At 43.1% G+C, this 17,130-nt stretch overlaps 1 protein-coding gene across 1 annotated transcript in view; it reads left to right on the top strand.

Moving 5' to 3' along the window:
- The window catches only part of LOC126187524 (spondin-2-like), a 612,132-nt gene that overhangs the window by 313,738 nt on the left and 281,264 nt on the right, over window positions 1-17,130 (top strand). Inside the window, exon 2 of the mRNA XM_049928660.1 lies at window positions 11,735-11,952. Within this exon, the coding sequence (XP_049784617.1) occupies window positions 11,735-11,952 (218 nt within the window). The remainder of the gene's footprint in view (window positions 1-11,734; window positions 11,953-17,130) is intronic.

Here is a 17,130-nt window from a genome sequence, read left to right as displayed (position 1 = left end):
CTGCCTCGACCGGCTGCGACGTTTAGTCTGGCGAACTGGCTTCTCCTCTCGCGGGATTCAGCGAGTGGTTATGTACATAGCGTCAGGTTTCCGTTGGGTTTCAAACTCGGATTATCTGTCGGAATTTGCGCTCAGTTAACTCTAGAACACAAAAGGGAGGAAAAATCGTACGGTGTTACTAGACAACCGTAAATTTTACTACTCCATATTTTATTCAACGTAATAATTTATATTTTATGCACTAGTTAATTACAGTTATAAGGTCTCCACTGTTTTGCCACAAAGAAAATGAGCTCTTTTTACAGCCTATACTGACGATACCACATTGGCGGATATTGCGAATTAGTACCAACTGCGATCGTAATTTTTACGAGGGTTTAGTAATCTATCGTTAAAAGAAATAACTCTCACACAATGGTTAGCCCTATGAATGCGATCTGATTGCTGACTTCGTTTAATATTACACAGGCATAGAAGAAGAAATCTCACTTTGAGTGAAACTGTATGAGCGAAGTAGCTTAAGCCTCGTGGAGTGCTGTCGGCAAGTGAACCCAGTCTGTATAAATGCTCAGAAATACGAGATATCATACAATCAAGTTTTATATAGAAGGAAGAACTGCAATTCCGCCAGCTGCATCATCAATACGCACGGGACAGCATGCGCTACACAATACGTTCCAAAACGCATTGCATAAAAACGGGATTCTTCCAGGGCTTATACCTCGTTTTCTGTTGGTGTCTAAAAGATAGGGTCAAGTGTTTTGGATAGCCCTTGTTCTAGCACCCATTTGTGTATCTAACAGAAGGATTGTCTGAGAGTACCTACCCTACAGTATAGGGTGAAAGAATGAATATTACACTCTTCCTCCTGCTTATACAAATGGAGCAAATCGGTTGGTTCTTTTTGCATTTGATGTGGTCACACTAGGCCTTAAGGGGCTTATGGAAGCACCAATAGCTCATGGGCGGTTCCTTATTGAACCCCAAAGAAAGATTTTTTAACTATTATTTCGTACTAAAATCGAATATCAGATTTGTGGACAACTACCCACACCAAATGGCTGAAATGTCTACAATATATTTCTATAATCCCGATTTCGAACAACGTTGAAAATTTTCTTGGTATCTTCATCCACTTCCGAGATATAGAGGTTCAAAGTTACCCTACCTCTTCACGTAAAATATGCACGTATATTCCGTTGTGAGGCGAAATCTAAATAATAAATAAGCTCAATTAATTTCTCATATTTCAACGTTATATTCTCTGTTTCTTGGCATTTATCTAGAAGTGCCATCTTCTCGCTTTCAAACATCTTTATCCGTTATCGAGAAACACCCAAAGAACGTGGTGCTTGGGTACGAAAACCGAGCCTCAGATTCAAGTCGGCTATGCACAGCAAAGGGCTGTAATTTTTACAATGTATTTTTAAGATCCCAATTTAGAACAACCTTGAAAATTTTCTTGATATCTTTATCTGTTTCAGAGATACAGAGGTTCAAAGTTACCCTACTTGCGAAAACGTAGTTTGTAGAGTGACTTAGCAGGAAGAAATATGCTGTGAAGTGCCTCCTGTATCATCACAAGGGTTTTGGGAACCCCATGTTGTAGTAATGAACCACATCAAAATTTTTGTGTGCGTAAAATCCGGTCTGAGGATTAAAATTAGTTTTGCATTATTTCAATTTCAAGTAAGAAAACTATCAAAATTTTACTGACTCAAAAAGTTACTTTCATGTGAGTGGCATGCCCTGCTGTGGCAGGGAAGGAAGACAACCACCTGGGTGAATTGCAAAAAGATTTTGTGTCAAGTATCTCTTCCCACAAAAACACGAAGATCGGATCTCCACGTGGTAGACATGACTCCCGGCGAAGAAAGTTTCAGTAGTCAATTTGCGTACCTCCAATTCCACTATACGAACCGAGAACCTCATTACGCATGAACTATGCAGTTTCCAGAAACGAACCGAAAATTCATATTACAAGTGTGCTCACAACTCACACCATCAAAGTACGTCTTACCACACTGCAAAGCTGCAAACAGCGACCCGCTTCTTCAGACTGCTAACTTCTGCAACGCTCAGCAGAACAGAACAGAGTGTCTTCTTAAAAACCGACCCAGTATCCTTAGCCAGTCAGACTGTGAATTTATTGGCCGGCTCAGCCAGAACTCAGAGAATATTTCCTAACACTTGACAGATTGACTATGAGATAATGAAGCTGTTATGAATTGACATAACGCACAGAATTGCATCTTTGTAGTAAGACTACGGTAACTAGTACACGAAATAACTGAACTGTAAATATAGATACTTAAATATTAAAACTTGCAATGTAACAGACAACTATGAACAGTGTGTATCATCGCCTGCTGTTGCTACTGCGTGCCTTCCGTGGCAGTCGCTGAGGTAGGAACTGGGAGCGACAGAGAAAAATATTTCTGAGGTCTTTATGTGAATTGATCATGAAAACAAAGTTAGAAAAAGGGAAAAGAAAGTAAATGAAGGTCAGAGGCGAAATGTGACAGTGCGAGAAGAATTTGAGAGAGCTCTAGAGTAGAGACAAGGACCCAGGAGTAGATGTCATTTCCTTAGAATTATTGTGGTACTTGGAAGAGCTTGCCAAACTTCACTACCTGTTGCGGAAGATAAATGAGACAGACAGTATATCCTCGGGCATCAAGAAGGATGTAATAATTCCATTTCTAACGACGCCAGTTGCCAAGGTGTGTGAATATTGACGAAATTTCAGTGTGTTAAGTCGTGAACAGTTTTTGATGTTGCTTAGCAACATGATAGTGGGAGCACGTTATATTTAATAAAACCAGGTTTTACTGGTGAGGGCACGTCATATTTAATAAACCCAGGTTTTGCTGGTGGAAGCATGTCATATTTAGTAAAACCAGGTTTCACTAAGTATGGTTCAAATGGTTCAAATAGCTCTGAGCATTATGGCTCTAAATATCTTAGGTCATCAGTCCCCTAGACTCAGAACTACTTAAACATAAGGACATCACACACATCTATGCCCGAGGCAGGATTCGAACCTGCGACCGTAGCAGCCGCGTGGTTCCAGACTGAAGCGGCAAGAACCGCTCGGTCACAGCAGCCGGACTACTAAGTATGACGTGCTCCTACTATCATTCACTGATTTTTCTATAAGATGGTTATTTTACAGCAGGCATTTCGTGGGGAGCCAATATTTTTCTTAACTTAATGACCAATTTGAAGCTTGATGTCCTGCAATATACTACGTTAATGATATAAACTCATTCACTTGAAAATGTCATGCAAGGCCGAAACCTGGGTCGTAATTAAATATACAACAGTACAGTCAAATGTCGGTATGCTGGGTCGTGGATCAAAATACTGACAGAAATTATTTGCAGCAGAGTGGAAAAGCTGACTTCCGGAAAAACGTAACAAGTATTTTAGAAGAGAAGTTAAAGAAAAGTAAACCTCTGTTTATACATAGCATCCGCAGACTTAGAAAAAGTTTATGACGACGTTGATTGGACTACACTCTTTGAAATCCTGGGATAAAATACAGGGAACTGTAGGTTACACACAACTTGTACAGACACCAGACATCAGTTTTAATAGTAGAACGTAACGAAAGAGAATCAGTGATTGAAAAGAGAGTGACAAACGATTTGGTCGATCCCTGATGTTATTCAGTCTGTACACTGAGCAAGCAGTGAAAATAAACAAGGAGAAATTTAGAAAAGAAATTAAAATTCAAGAAGAAGGAACAAAAACTTTGAAATTTCCTGATGACATTGTCATACTGTGAGAGACAGCAAAAAGTTTGGAAGAGCAGTTAAAGGGAATGCGTAGTGCTTTGAAACGAAGTTATAAGGTCAATATTACCGAAAGTAAAAAAATGGTAATGGAACGAAGACATATTAAATTAGGGGATGTTAGGGGAATTAAAGTAGGAGAAGAGGCATTAAAGTTTGTTGATGGGTTTTCTTGTTTGGGCAGAAACTAATGAAGGTCAAACTAGAAAGAACATAAACTGGCACTAGCAAGAAAAATATTTCCAAAACAGAGAAATTTGTAAACATTGAATACAAAAGTAGGTGTTGAAAAGGTATTTGTCTGGAGTGTAGCCTTGTGTGCATGTGATACGTGGACAATAGAAGTTCAGGAAAGAAGTGAAAAGATGGTTTTGAAATGTGAGGGTGCGGGAGCTCGTTGAACTTTTAATGGATAGATCAGGTAACTAATGAGGAGTTATTGAATCGAATTGAGGAGAAAAGAAATTTATGGCAAAGAAGAAGGAAAAACGGTCATATTCAGAGGCATCAAGAAATGGTCAATTTGGTAATGGAGAGAAGAGTGTGTGTGTGTGTGTGTGTGTGTGTGTGTGTGTGTGTGTGTGTGTAGTGGGGGGGGGGCGATGTAGTAAAAATTGTAGAGGGGGAGCAAGACTTGTGACTGCAAGCGGGTTCAAATCTATGCAGCTTGCATTAGTTATGGGACATAAAGATGCTCACATAGTCTAAAATACCAAGGCAAGCTGCATAAAACCAGTCTTCGGACTGAAGATCACGTCAAAAATAATGTGAATTACTACAGCTTTACAGACATGCAGCGTTGTCTTGTTCTATAAGTCTGACAGAGCCAGGTGTCGCAGTGGTAAGACACTCGTCTCGTATTTGGGAAGCTGGTAGTTCAAACCCTCAATCCACATTACTTTTTCCGTGATTTGCCCAAATTTCTTGGAACGAATGGCGTTGTGGTTTCTTTCAAATGTCGCGGCAGACTTACTCCCCCATTGTAACTCAATCCAAGACTGTGTTCCGTCTTCCACAACTTCGTCATAGACGATTTTATCACCAGAGTCTAAATTACTATTTCAGTGATTGATTGTGGTGAATCAGCAGATATAGATCTCTAGTAACAAGCAGAAAGTGTCATCAAAAGTCAACTTCTGACGAGGTCCATCTACCAATCCCTCCGTCTTTTTTATCTGAAGATGGCCAAATCGGCTGTAACCAGCTAGTAAAACAAAAATTCATGATCTAGATTGTTTCATAAAAAAATATGATAGCTTTGTACATTATGCAAAATACCCTGTGAAAAACAGGGTGCTATGAACGTCAAGCCCAGTTCCTGTACATGCTCCACGATTTTTATTTAAATTAGCGTTAACCACTGATTACGTTACTGTTGGTGTAAAGTTTTACATCTTACCTGTAACATAGCTCCAAGTTTCTGGCGAATAAGTTCCATAAGTTGCCAGACGAGTACATTCTCCTTGAAATATCCTCTAAGGAAATAAACACATGCTTAAAGGTCAAGCAAGTAGCCGTTGGCAAATGACGTGACTAGAGAAAATTTCCTAGATAATCTCAACGGAAGATCTTGCTGCACTGGCGACTGTTCGGTCTTTCGGTCTTGCTGACATCGTGTATGATACGTCGTCAACCGGATGTATCATAAGGGAATTCTCTGACGTTCTGATAAGCAGTCGTCATAAAATAAGCGCTGGCTTATGGCGTACGCGCACGCAGCGAACATTGTCAGTACAGTAAACACACACGAGGTTACCATAGTTACCGACCGACATTTCTTTGATTTGTGACAGTGCTTTCGCGGCCGGAGCCCATTTCAAAACAGTACTTCTGGGCGTGTGATCGCGTCAAATGCGATAAAACTACCGATGTTTCGGCTGCTATTGTGGACAGCCTTCATCAGAATGACGTTATATCTTGATATAGTGTTAATCCATGATTCGAAAATGTTTGCTTGACGAAACTGGTTGTTCGTGAATAAATGCACATTACACCTGCTTCTGGTGATTCTGTGATGGCGTTCTTTAAGTACATTGAACCGGGCTGAACAGTCTACGAGAAATATTTCAAGGCATTTGTAGATGCTGCATACTATGACGTGACTGGGTAATGACGAAATTACAAAAGCAATGACTGTGAGATTTAATTAAATACTTTGAAATTGTAACTAACTGGAATCAGAAAAAATAATAAAATCTGCTACACTGGTAAATATTATTTGTTTCTGAAAAGGAAGTCACAATCCGGTTACAGGCCAAGTGGCTTATTTTCAGTTGCATATTAAAATGTGAGTCCACGAATGATGCAAAACTGAGATTTAAACGGGCTAAAATATGTTAACATAGTGCATCATTGGTACATGGCATGCAACGGATACCCTCTTCAATCCTAGGTTTTGCATAAAGCCTCTCGCAGAGAACAACGGCCCGGGTCTACGGGCGCGCCGCACATGGATCCGCATGAAGACAGATAGGCGGTCTCTCGCACACAGTGCTGCATAGACACCCATCAGTCACGTGCGAAGAACAACCCAAATCTGAAATGCTAGCGGGAGCAGCCGTATAGCCGCATTGTAAGCGAGTTAACTGCTCACATCATCTGACGGTCAAAATTTGAATTAATGCAGCCGACAACAACAGGTCTAAGAAACCACTAACTATCATCCGCTACATGGAAGCTAACTTCTCTCGTGTACCAGCGAGGCACTAATTACTGATTACGGCGTCTGCACTTGAATACACTGCAAACCACCAATAGGGTCGGACCAAAGGGAACTGACATAATTCCTGTAATGTCACCCAAGATTTAGATAGCATAGTTCCAGATTATCACTAATTTGTAGATGTACAAAGTTGTGGAACAACTAATGCGAATGGAAAGAAAGCAGTAAAGGACTCATGGCATACCAGCAATTAGAGTACAAGCAGTTAGTTCAGAGCACTATTGATCACTTTAAGAATAGCTATTACAATAAAAAGCACAATGCAAGATTTTTAAGGAATATTATTCACAGCAGTACTGAACACATCAGTAAAATCCAAAATTATAAAAGTCACTAACAACAATAAAAGCCATAAAAACATAGTTATCTCTAATAAGGACAACCCGTAAACGTGCTGCGGTGCAAAGACCCCCAACATCTGGACACTAGACACTAGCAAACTCTTGTGGCACAAATGCAGAGCCACGTCAAAGCTTCAAGGACGAAGAAACTTGGCATAACGGGAGATATAAAATACAGTATGACTAACGATCGGGGTGCCACCGGAAGCATCGCTGAGCAATCACATCCGAAATAATCCCGAACCGTGTCACATATCAAACGTGATACTTACACGTGATAAGCGGTCCTTGGTGACTACCAGGTACTTGAAGTGTGTATACCGACGCGAAAATGGCGATATCACCCGCACTAGTGCTCATCGCAAGGTGGTTGTGAATAATAAATGCGACCCATCGGGGTTGCAGAGTGTCTCTCGTCAGTTTCGCCACTGCGAACGCCGTACACAGTATGCCTACGCCGGCAGAAAGAAGAACCCATGGCCAATCTCATAAAGGTCGCCACTGTGATTTGTTTCGACCAGCTATAGCCTCACTACTCAATTCGGAAATCGGAGCTACGGACTTGGCAGCAATTCCGCGAAAGGCGATATCGTCTGGTATTCCTTCATCTCGTATTATCCGTGGCTCGAAATTTAAAGTCACGGTTCCGCAGCCTTCGTAGAATTTAGCCATATTGCAAATTATTAGGAGTAATTAAAACAGGTTCCAGAAAATTACTCTACCCTCACAAGACGATAGGCTCTAATTGCCGGGAAATCTGGTTTAATATCATTTACCGATTATTTAATTTCACTGAGTTTTCAATTAATAATCTGAGCAACCTGTGTCCTATATAATCAGATTCGTAATTCTACGGCGCAATCCAAATCTGTGGTAGAAATTTTAATTACATTTTATTTAATCACTCTCTCTTTTTTTCTGGAGGCTGGACAGGACTGCAGTTGAGGATTTTGCACGCCTTGTTGTAGATCAAAGAAAAGTCTGTGCTCTAGATATTGTCTATGGAATGTATTGAATGTCTCATAAGAGTAGAATACATGACACGGCGCCACGTAATTCGCACCCACTCCAACCCAGATGCACGTCGATATATTTTATATTTTCCATCGGTCAGCAAGTGCAAAAAATTAGCAGTCTATTACTGTGTTCAGCATATTATGTGGCCAGAGGCGAATTATAAAACTTCAATTAATTTGGTGTAGTGTTCAACCTTGACTTGAAGATGGTCGCTTAACCGAAACTTAGAGCCCCCTAATAAATAACCTAAAAATTTATTTCGTGAACAGTTCGAGATACGCAGGATGATCGTAATGGGTAATGGATAAAGGTAAAACACATCAGTTTGAGGAAAGTAACCTGGTCCGGAAATGACCAATTCGATAGTTACCAGCGGAAATCGTTCTGTTACTTGTAATGTTGGAATACATGTGCCGGTAATGTTGTTGCTAAGACTGTAGGGTAAGTAACTTTCAGAAGAGATAGTATGCACCAAAACAAGTAAAAAATGTCGAGTAAAGGTGGGTTCTAAACTGCATATCTTAACAGCTATGAGCACTTATCACCTTCACTGCTATGAAACATCTCTTCTACTGGACAAGTGCCCATAGCTCTTAAAGGATGCATTTTAGAGTCCACGTTTTCTAGATAACGTTTTCTTGTTTTGCTCCATATAATCACCTCTGAAAGTTGCCTACCCTACAATCTCAGCAACAAGAGTACCTGTATATGTACTCTACCGCCATAGGTACCGCAACCATTTTCGCTTATAACTTTCGATTCGGTCGTTTATGGATCAGGACCCCTGACCTCAAAGTGATACGTTCATCCTTCTCGATCATGCCTGAAAGTTTCTAACATCGGCACGGAATCACTCTGTAAAAAGGAGATTTCCGCTAAATTATAGCAGGCAGAGGCGCACGTAACTGTGGATAATGTTCTCAACTCTTTTATTAACTGAGATCCAGAAGCAAGTGTGGTTCTTTAAATGGAACGATGTGGTAATTAAGGACAATGGAAAGCGCTTTGAAAGCTGAGTGCAGCGATACAACGTTTTTTAATGTAGGTAGTGAAATTTTTCGCAAAAATATCGGAGAGATGTGCTACAATTGAAAGGCGAGGTCGACAAAGTTGGCTGTTGCAGCATAAATACGGACAAGTCGGGGTCTCCAGCCAGGTTCCGCTGTTGTATCAAACTTTTCCACTGTTTACACGTTTCCACAATAGCTGTTCACTTAAATACGAGTATACACAATGATTTCAAATAGTTGTCCTAAGCCTTTTCTGATAAAATAGAAGATAGGCTTACATTTAAGACAATCGGACCTGGCCACGTATCTATGTCATCCAAAGTACGGTAGGACCAAGATGAAATACGTGCCATCTTAATGTATATGCAAATCTTATTTCTGCATATGACAGCAGATCCTGTTATGGGAGCACAACATAGCGATGTTTACGCGGAAATAGCCGATTTCGGCCGCCTTGTCTTCCAATTTTAGCACATTATTTGGATGTTTTTAAGAAAAGTTCCAAGGGGAAATCCACCTTATGCAGGACATCGTTTTACAGTTGTTATTGCGGTATGGATGGCTTCTTCGCTGTCTGCACCCGGCTGGCTGCACGCTTCTCACAGCTACGCGGACGACGGCACGTTAAAGGGGGAAACCACATTAGGAGGTTCAAAAAATCCAATTTTTTTTAAATTTCATAAATCGTTAGCTTAACTATCCAAGAATACCCTGTCAAAATTTCAAAGCGAAATTCGCATTCGTTTAGATTTTATGAACATACAACCGAGTCACATCGATGAAAAAAAGCAGTTATGGCGACATATTATCATATGAATTCCACGGATGAAAATCCTCGACACGGGTATTGCCCAGAGGGAGAAGACAGCTGGTGCGAGTGGGAGAAACGAACAGCCCTTGGAATGGAACATGAACCGCACCCTACTTCATTGCACCCAGACGTACAGAAGGAAATTTTTCCAATATATGAAGATTTATCAAGGGATGAATTACTCGAGAGACTTTTAGGTGGCCACGCACAAAATGCGAATCAACATTTTAATTCCACTATTTGTCGATGAGCTCCTAAACATTTGCACTCCGGACCAAAAATCGTTGAAATGACATTGTATTTAGCAGCAGGCTTATTCAGTGAAGGAAATTCATCCCTTCTGATGGTCATGAACAAGGTAGGAATTGCAGTAGGCACGCAAGGCTTCATTTATGCCGAACAAATGAATAACCAGCGCTTGAGCCGGCAGAATCGATATTGTTCATTGGAATCGATGGAAGGTCGGAAAGCTCGGAAACCACTGCTGCAAGTGTAAAACGAAGCCTGTGAAGAAGAAGGAGGATTACTATGTGGTGCTGGAATGTCAGATTAATATGTAAGCGTTTTATATTATTGTTGATTCCTTGAATTTCTAGTTTCCGAGAATTTATTTTCCAAAGGCGTTTATCTCGAAATGACCTTTTTACACTTGCGTGCAGTCTAACTCAAAAAGTATACAACCGATCATTATGAAAATAATAGTTTGATTCTTCATAAAATTACGAATTCTATGAACCAACTTGTGAGGTGATATCATGATTTTAAGGGTATTTTTCTTTGCATACTTAGAGAAAAAAATCGTGAAAATCGAAGTAAATTGTTCCAACACCTGTAATTTTTTTTAATTTTAATTATTTTCACCTGCATTGGGGTTCATATTCTTAGAAAATTAGTTATTAATGCAAAATCAAAACCTTTTTGATTTAAGATGTAAATCGGAATGGCTACACTCCACGCAATTGGAGAACTATACTCACAACCTTCAGCGGACATCACAGAGTAACTTAGTTATTTCTGGCTATAATTATTCAAAAAAATTAACAAAAACTATTGGAAATAGGAATGAAATGAAGTAGAAATTTGATTAAATTCTAATTAATTCTTCCCACCAAAAGAAGGTCCCAAAAAAATCAGTGTCAGACAGTCTCGTAATGTGGGGTTTTAAAGTTTTGTGATGTGTCTGGACTCTGGCGTAAACTTTTAGGCCAGAGGTTTTAGTGTATTGCAGAGTTGCTGGCTCCTCCCTTCTTTCCTTGTCGTCAGCCAGCCACTTCCATCTGCTATATTGTTTTAGCTCCTTCTCCCAGTTTGCTTCCTGTGTTGTCCATATTTTTCCTGCTGACGACAAGCTTCGTCCCATGCTTAGGTGTGGGTAGGCACATATTTTTTCAAACTTGTTACCTGTGTTTTACATTCTGTTTTATCTTCCTGTTCTGAGAATTTTCCTGACACCCGTTTGACTCTGTTATTGAGCGGGCGCTGAAGACCTTGATGTGCGCCCATACCAACCTCTCCATCCATCCACCTCCTAATGTGGTTTACCGCTCAAATCTCCACCGCCAGACCACAGCTGGGCGAGCTCGTTTTCGCCTCGCTCGGTGTCACCGATATGGCACAACCTACCCTGCAGCAGTTTTGCAAGCTTTTCAGACTGTTTCTGACCTCCCTGCATATGCACGGAGAAGTGGTCCAGGTGCCCGCATCTCGTGGCCGTACGGTAGCGTTCTCGCTTCCCACGCCCGGGTTCCCGAGTTCGATTCCCGGCGGGGTCAGGGATTTTCTCTGCCTCGTGATGGCTGGGTGTTGTGTGCTGTCCTTAGGTTAGTTAGGTTTAAGTAGTTCTAAGTTCTAGGGGACTGATGACCATAGATGTTAAGTCCCATAGTGCTCAGAGCCATTTGAACCATTTTTTTTTTTTTTTTTTTTTTTTTTGAAGTGGTCCAGGTAGTCTTTTGCTAGACTAGCCTTGTCCTTGATTTGTGGAGAGGGTACGTCGGTAAGTGTATACAGCGCCGCGTTTCCCCGTGTTTCCGCAGGTCGGTCGCACAGCGGGCAGGCGGCGCCGCTGTTCCGCGTGGGCGCCGTGGCCTCGCCGGGTCTGCGCGTGCTGGCGGAGACGGGCCGCGCAGACTTGCTGGACGCGGCGCTGGGGCAGCCGGCGGCCGGCGTGCTCGACCAGTTCACCGCGCCGCCCGTGCGAGCCGGCGTCGGCCGCACCGAGACGCACTTCTTCGTCGACACCAACCACTCCAAGGTCAGCAGCGGCTCCTCTGTTGATTTATCACAGTCTGCTTGTCAAATGTGATTCTTGAGTTCCTCCTGGCGTATTTGATAATCAAAATATCCACGGGTGTACTGCCGGTCTACAGTGTCCAACGGGCACAATATTTCGGCGATCATACATGTCGCCATCATCAGGTGAACTGACGGACTGAGCTCCTGTGAACGTGCCGGCACGGAGACCCGTACGCTATGGCTGTTAAGAGGGAACTGGGTTTGGTCGCGGTGGTGGCCGATTTAAATACCCTCCGCCCGCGGCGCGCTCCCTCCGCTGTCCGCGCCCCGCGCCACGGTCGCGCGGTGGAATAGATTGCGACGGCGTCTGAGATGACGTCGGAGTGATAGCTCTGTCCGCCGTCGTCGTCACACCTATACGTTTGCTCGATTTACTCTTGATTAATCCAATCGCTGGTTCCAGACAGTCACGGTTTATGAGGTCGTCATTGGCGCGAATTTCGATGGCCTCTCTAACAACGCTTTCCCAGTATCTCGACGTCTGTACCAGAATCCTCGTGCGTTCATACTCCATAGCGTGATTTTCCGACCATGTTCAGCGACCGCCGACTTGCTCGGATACATCAGTCGAATGTGCCTCTGGTGTTCACGGCATCGATCCTCGACGGTACGCATCGTCTGACCAATATACGACCTGCCACATTGACAGCGGAGGGAGCGCGCCGCGGACGGAGGGTATTTTAATCGGCCGCCGCCGCGACTGAACCCAGTTCCCTCTGAGCAGTCATAGCGTACGGATCTCCGTGCCGGCACGCTCACAGGAGCTCAGTCCGTCAGTTCACCTGATGATGGCGACATGTATGATCGCCGAAATATTGTGCCCGTTGGACACTGTAGACTGGCAGTACATCCATGGATATTTTGATTGCTTGTCAAATGTTCAAATGTGTGTGAAATCTTATGGGACTTAACTGATAAGGTCATCAGTCCCTAAGCCTACACTCTACTGAACATAAATGATCCTAAGGACAAACACATACACCCATGCGCGAGGGAGGACTCGAACCTCCACCGGGACCAGCCGCACAGAGTCTGCTTGTCGCTGACACATTATCAGCCACAGAATTACTGATGAAACAGTCCACCGGTGAACGGCTGGATGACAGTGACCAAGAGATACAATATTTCGATAAGTGATCGCGTGACTGTCATCAGGTGCGCTGATGAACTGACTGCCCAAAAGCCGCACGGAGCTTGTACACTATGTGATGAAAAGTATGCCGACACCTGGCTGAAAATGACCAAATTCGTGGCGCCGTCCATCGGTAATGCTGGAATCCAATATGGTGTTGGCCTACCCTTAGCCTTGATCACGGCTTCCACTTTCGCAGCCATACGTTCAATCATGTGATGGAAAGTTTCTTGGTGAATGGCAGCCCTTTCTTCACGGAGTGCTGCACTGAGAAAAGCTATCGATGTCAAACGGTGAGACTTGGCACGAAGTTGGCGTTCCAAAACATCTCTTGGTGTTCTATAGGATGCATATCAGGACTCTGTGCAGGCCAGTCCATTACAGAGATGTTATTGTGTTGTGTACATACTTCCGCGTAGTCAGCGCGTACACAACTTTCCCACTAGAGCGCGCCCCGCTAAGCACAACAGCGCAGGCGCAGCGCTCGTCCGCCTCCACACTACGAGATGGCGCTGCCTTAGAGACAGACGAAATTCTGCTTCCGCCGATCCGCGTATTAATATGTAACGCAGCCAATGAGATTGCTGCTAACATAGAACCTTTTCTCCTCGCGGATCACACTCGCGCAGTGATACCTGAACACGTGAGGTATTATAACGAGTGTACAGACCTCCGATTAGTCAGTCTGCATTTGTCTGCACCAGTCTGTACCACTCTGCATTAGTCTGTACCAGTCTATAGTCAAGTTTCAGTCTGCACCTAATAAGATTATCATATACCTGTACATAGCCATGAAGTTAAATGTATAGACACTTTGTCAAGTTTCAGAGATATGTGAGAATAAGATTAACGCACGAAGACCAAAGGAACTTCAGACTGTCAATTGTAAATAGCATCCAGAACCAAGTTAAGAAATTTTTATGCTTGTTATTATGTTAATAAATGTGTGCGAAAATTAATCAAGTTCTGTTTAAAGTTGGTCACCGTCAATCTGCTACTCTAAGCGTGCAAGTGGCATTTCTATCGTCTGACCTAATGTCAAAAGATAAACACATCACAATAAGACCACGAGACATATTGCTGACACTAGCCTACTTCGTTAGAGCGACAAGTCAAATAATCTGATGGTGTGTGAATCGAAGGTCTTACAGTACGCACCCCACATATTGTCGTGTAACCACTCTGCCACACGCCGTGCATTATGAACAGATGCTCTATCGTGTTGAAAAATGCAATCGCCATCCCCGAATTGCTCTTCAACAACGGGAAGCAAGAAAGTGCTTTAAACAGCAATGTAGGCATGTGCTGTGAGAGTGTCACGCAAAACAGCAAGCGGTGCAAGTCCCCTCCATGAAAAACACGACCACACCATCACATCACCGCCTCCGAATTTTAATGATGGCACTACACACGCTGGCGGATGACGTTCACCGGGCATTCGCCTTACCCACACCCTGCCATCAGACCGCCACATTGTGTGCCGTGATTCGTCACTCCACACAACGTTTTTCGACTGTTCAGTCGTCCAATGTTTACACCAAGCGAGGCGTCGTTTGGCATCTACCGATGTGATGTGTGGCTTTTGAGCAGCCGCTCGACTATGAAATCAAAGTTTTCTCACCTCGCGCCAAATTGGCATAGTACTTGCAGTAGATCCTGATGCAGTTTGGAATTCTTGTGTGATGGTCTGAATAGATGTCTGGCTATTACGCATTACGACACTCTTCAAATGTCTGCGGTCACTATCAGTCAACAAACGCGGTCGGACTGTACTCTTTTGAGCTGTACGTGTCCCCCACGTTTCCACTTCGCTATCACATGGGAAACAGTGGACCTAGGAATGTTTAGGAGTGTGGAAATCTCGCGTACGACGTATGACACAAGTGACACACAATCATCTGACTACGTTGGAAGTCCGTTAGTTCCGCGGAGCGCCCCATTCTGCTCTCTCACGATGTCTGATGACTACTAAGGTCACTGATATGGAGTACCTGTCAGCAGGTGGCAGCACAATGCACCTACTATGAAAAACGTATGTTTTTGGGGGTGTCTGGATACTTTTGATCACATAGCGTATCTCCTCGTCCCGTCCTGCCGATTCGTCGCTCCGCCCGGAGTTTGCACCCACGGACGCTTGTTGGCGGCGTCTAAGCTCTTGCGCTGTTTGTCCCCGAAGTCGGTTCGTTGAGCAATATCTCCTTGCTCTAGCAACTAATTGCCGGTCCCAGGCCATATTAAGGATGTAACCACTATCGCGACCTATCAGCAGTTCCGCTACTCGAATCTCGATGCCCTTTTTTTTTAATGACACAGTCCCACAAGCCTCCCTCCATGAACCATGGACCTTGTCGTTGGTGGGGAGGCTTGCGTGCCTCAACGATACAGATAGCCGTACCGTAGGTGCAACCACAACAGAGGGGTATCTGTTGAGAGGCCAGACAAATGTGTGGTTCCTGAAGAGGGGCAGCAGCCTTTTCAGTAGTTGCAGGGGCAACAGTCTGGATGATTGACTGATCTGGCCTTGTAACATTAACCAAAACGGCCTTGCTGTTGTGGTACTGCGAACGGCTGAAAGCAAGGGGAAAATACAGCCGTAATTTTTCCCGAGGGCGTGCAGCTTTACTGTATGGTTAAATGATGATGGCGTCCTCTTGGGTAAAATATTCCGGAGGTGAAATAGTCCCCCATTCGGATCTCCGGTCGGGGACTACTCAAGAGGACGTCGTTATCAGGAGAAAGAAAACTGGCGTTCTACGGATCGGAGCGTGGAATGTCAGTTCCCTTAATCGGGCAGGTGGGTTAGAAAATTTAAAAAGGGAAATGGATAGGTTAAAGTTGGATATAGTGGGAATTAGTGAAGTCTGGTGGCAGGAGGAACAAGACTTCTGGTCAGGTGAATACAGGGTTATAAATACAAAATCAAATAGGGGTAATGCAGGAGTAGGTTTAATAATGAATAAAAAAAATAGGACTGCGGGTAGGCTACTACAGACACCATAGTGAACGCATTATTGTGGCCAAGATAGACACGAAGCCCACGCCTACTACAGTAGTACAAGTTTATATGCCAACTAGCTCTGCAGATGACGAAGAAATTGAATAAATGTATGATGAGATAAAAGAAATTATTCAGGTAGTGAAGGGAGACGAAAATTTAATAGTCATGGGTGACTGGAACTTGACAGTAGGAAAAGGGAGACAAGGAAACATAGTAGGAGAATATGGTTTGGGGCTAAGAAATGAAAGAGGAGGCCGTCTGTTAGACTTTTGCACAGAGCATAACTTAATCATAGCTAAGACTTGGTTCAAGAATCATAAAAGAAGGTTGTATACATGGAAGAATCCTGGAGATACTAAAAGGTATCAGATAGATTATATAATGGTAAGACAGAGATTTAGGAACCAGGTATTAAATTGTAGGACATTTCCAGGGGCAGATGTGGACTCTGACCACAATCTATTGGTTATGACCTGTAGATTAAAACTGAAGAAACTGCAAAAAGGTGGGAATTCAAGGAGATGGGACCTGGATAAACTGAAAGAACCAGAGGTTGTACAGAGTTTCAGGGAGAGCATAAGGGAACAATTGACAGGAATGGGGGAAAGAAATACAGTAGAAGACGAATGGGTAGCTCTGAGGGATGAAGTAGTGAAGGCAGCAGAGGATCAAGTAGGTAAAAAGACGAGGGCTAGTAGAAATCCTTGGGTAACAGAAGAAATATTGAATTTAATTGATGAAAGGAGAAAATATAAAAATGCAGTAAATGAAGCAGGCAAAAAGGAATACAAACGTCTCAAAAATGAGATCGACAGGAAGTGCAAAATGGCTAAGCAGGCATGGCTAGAGGACAAATGTAAGGATGTGGAGGCTTATCTCACTAGGGGTAAGACAGATACAGCCTACAGGAAAATTAAAGAGACCTTTGGAGAAAAGAGAGCCACTTGTATGAATGTGAAGATCTCAGATGGAAACCCAGTTCTAAGCAAAGAGGGAAAAGCAGAAAG

The sequence above is a fragment of the Schistocerca cancellata genome, chromosome 5, assembly GCF_023864275.1.
Source record: "Schistocerca cancellata isolate TAMUIC-IGC-003103 chromosome 5, iqSchCanc2.1, whole genome shotgun sequence".
NCBI lineage: Eukaryota > Metazoa > Arthropoda > Insecta > Orthoptera > Acrididae > Schistocerca > Schistocerca cancellata.
Note: the sequence above shows the minus strand (reverse complement) of the source record. Positions and strands in the feature narration are given on the sequence as shown.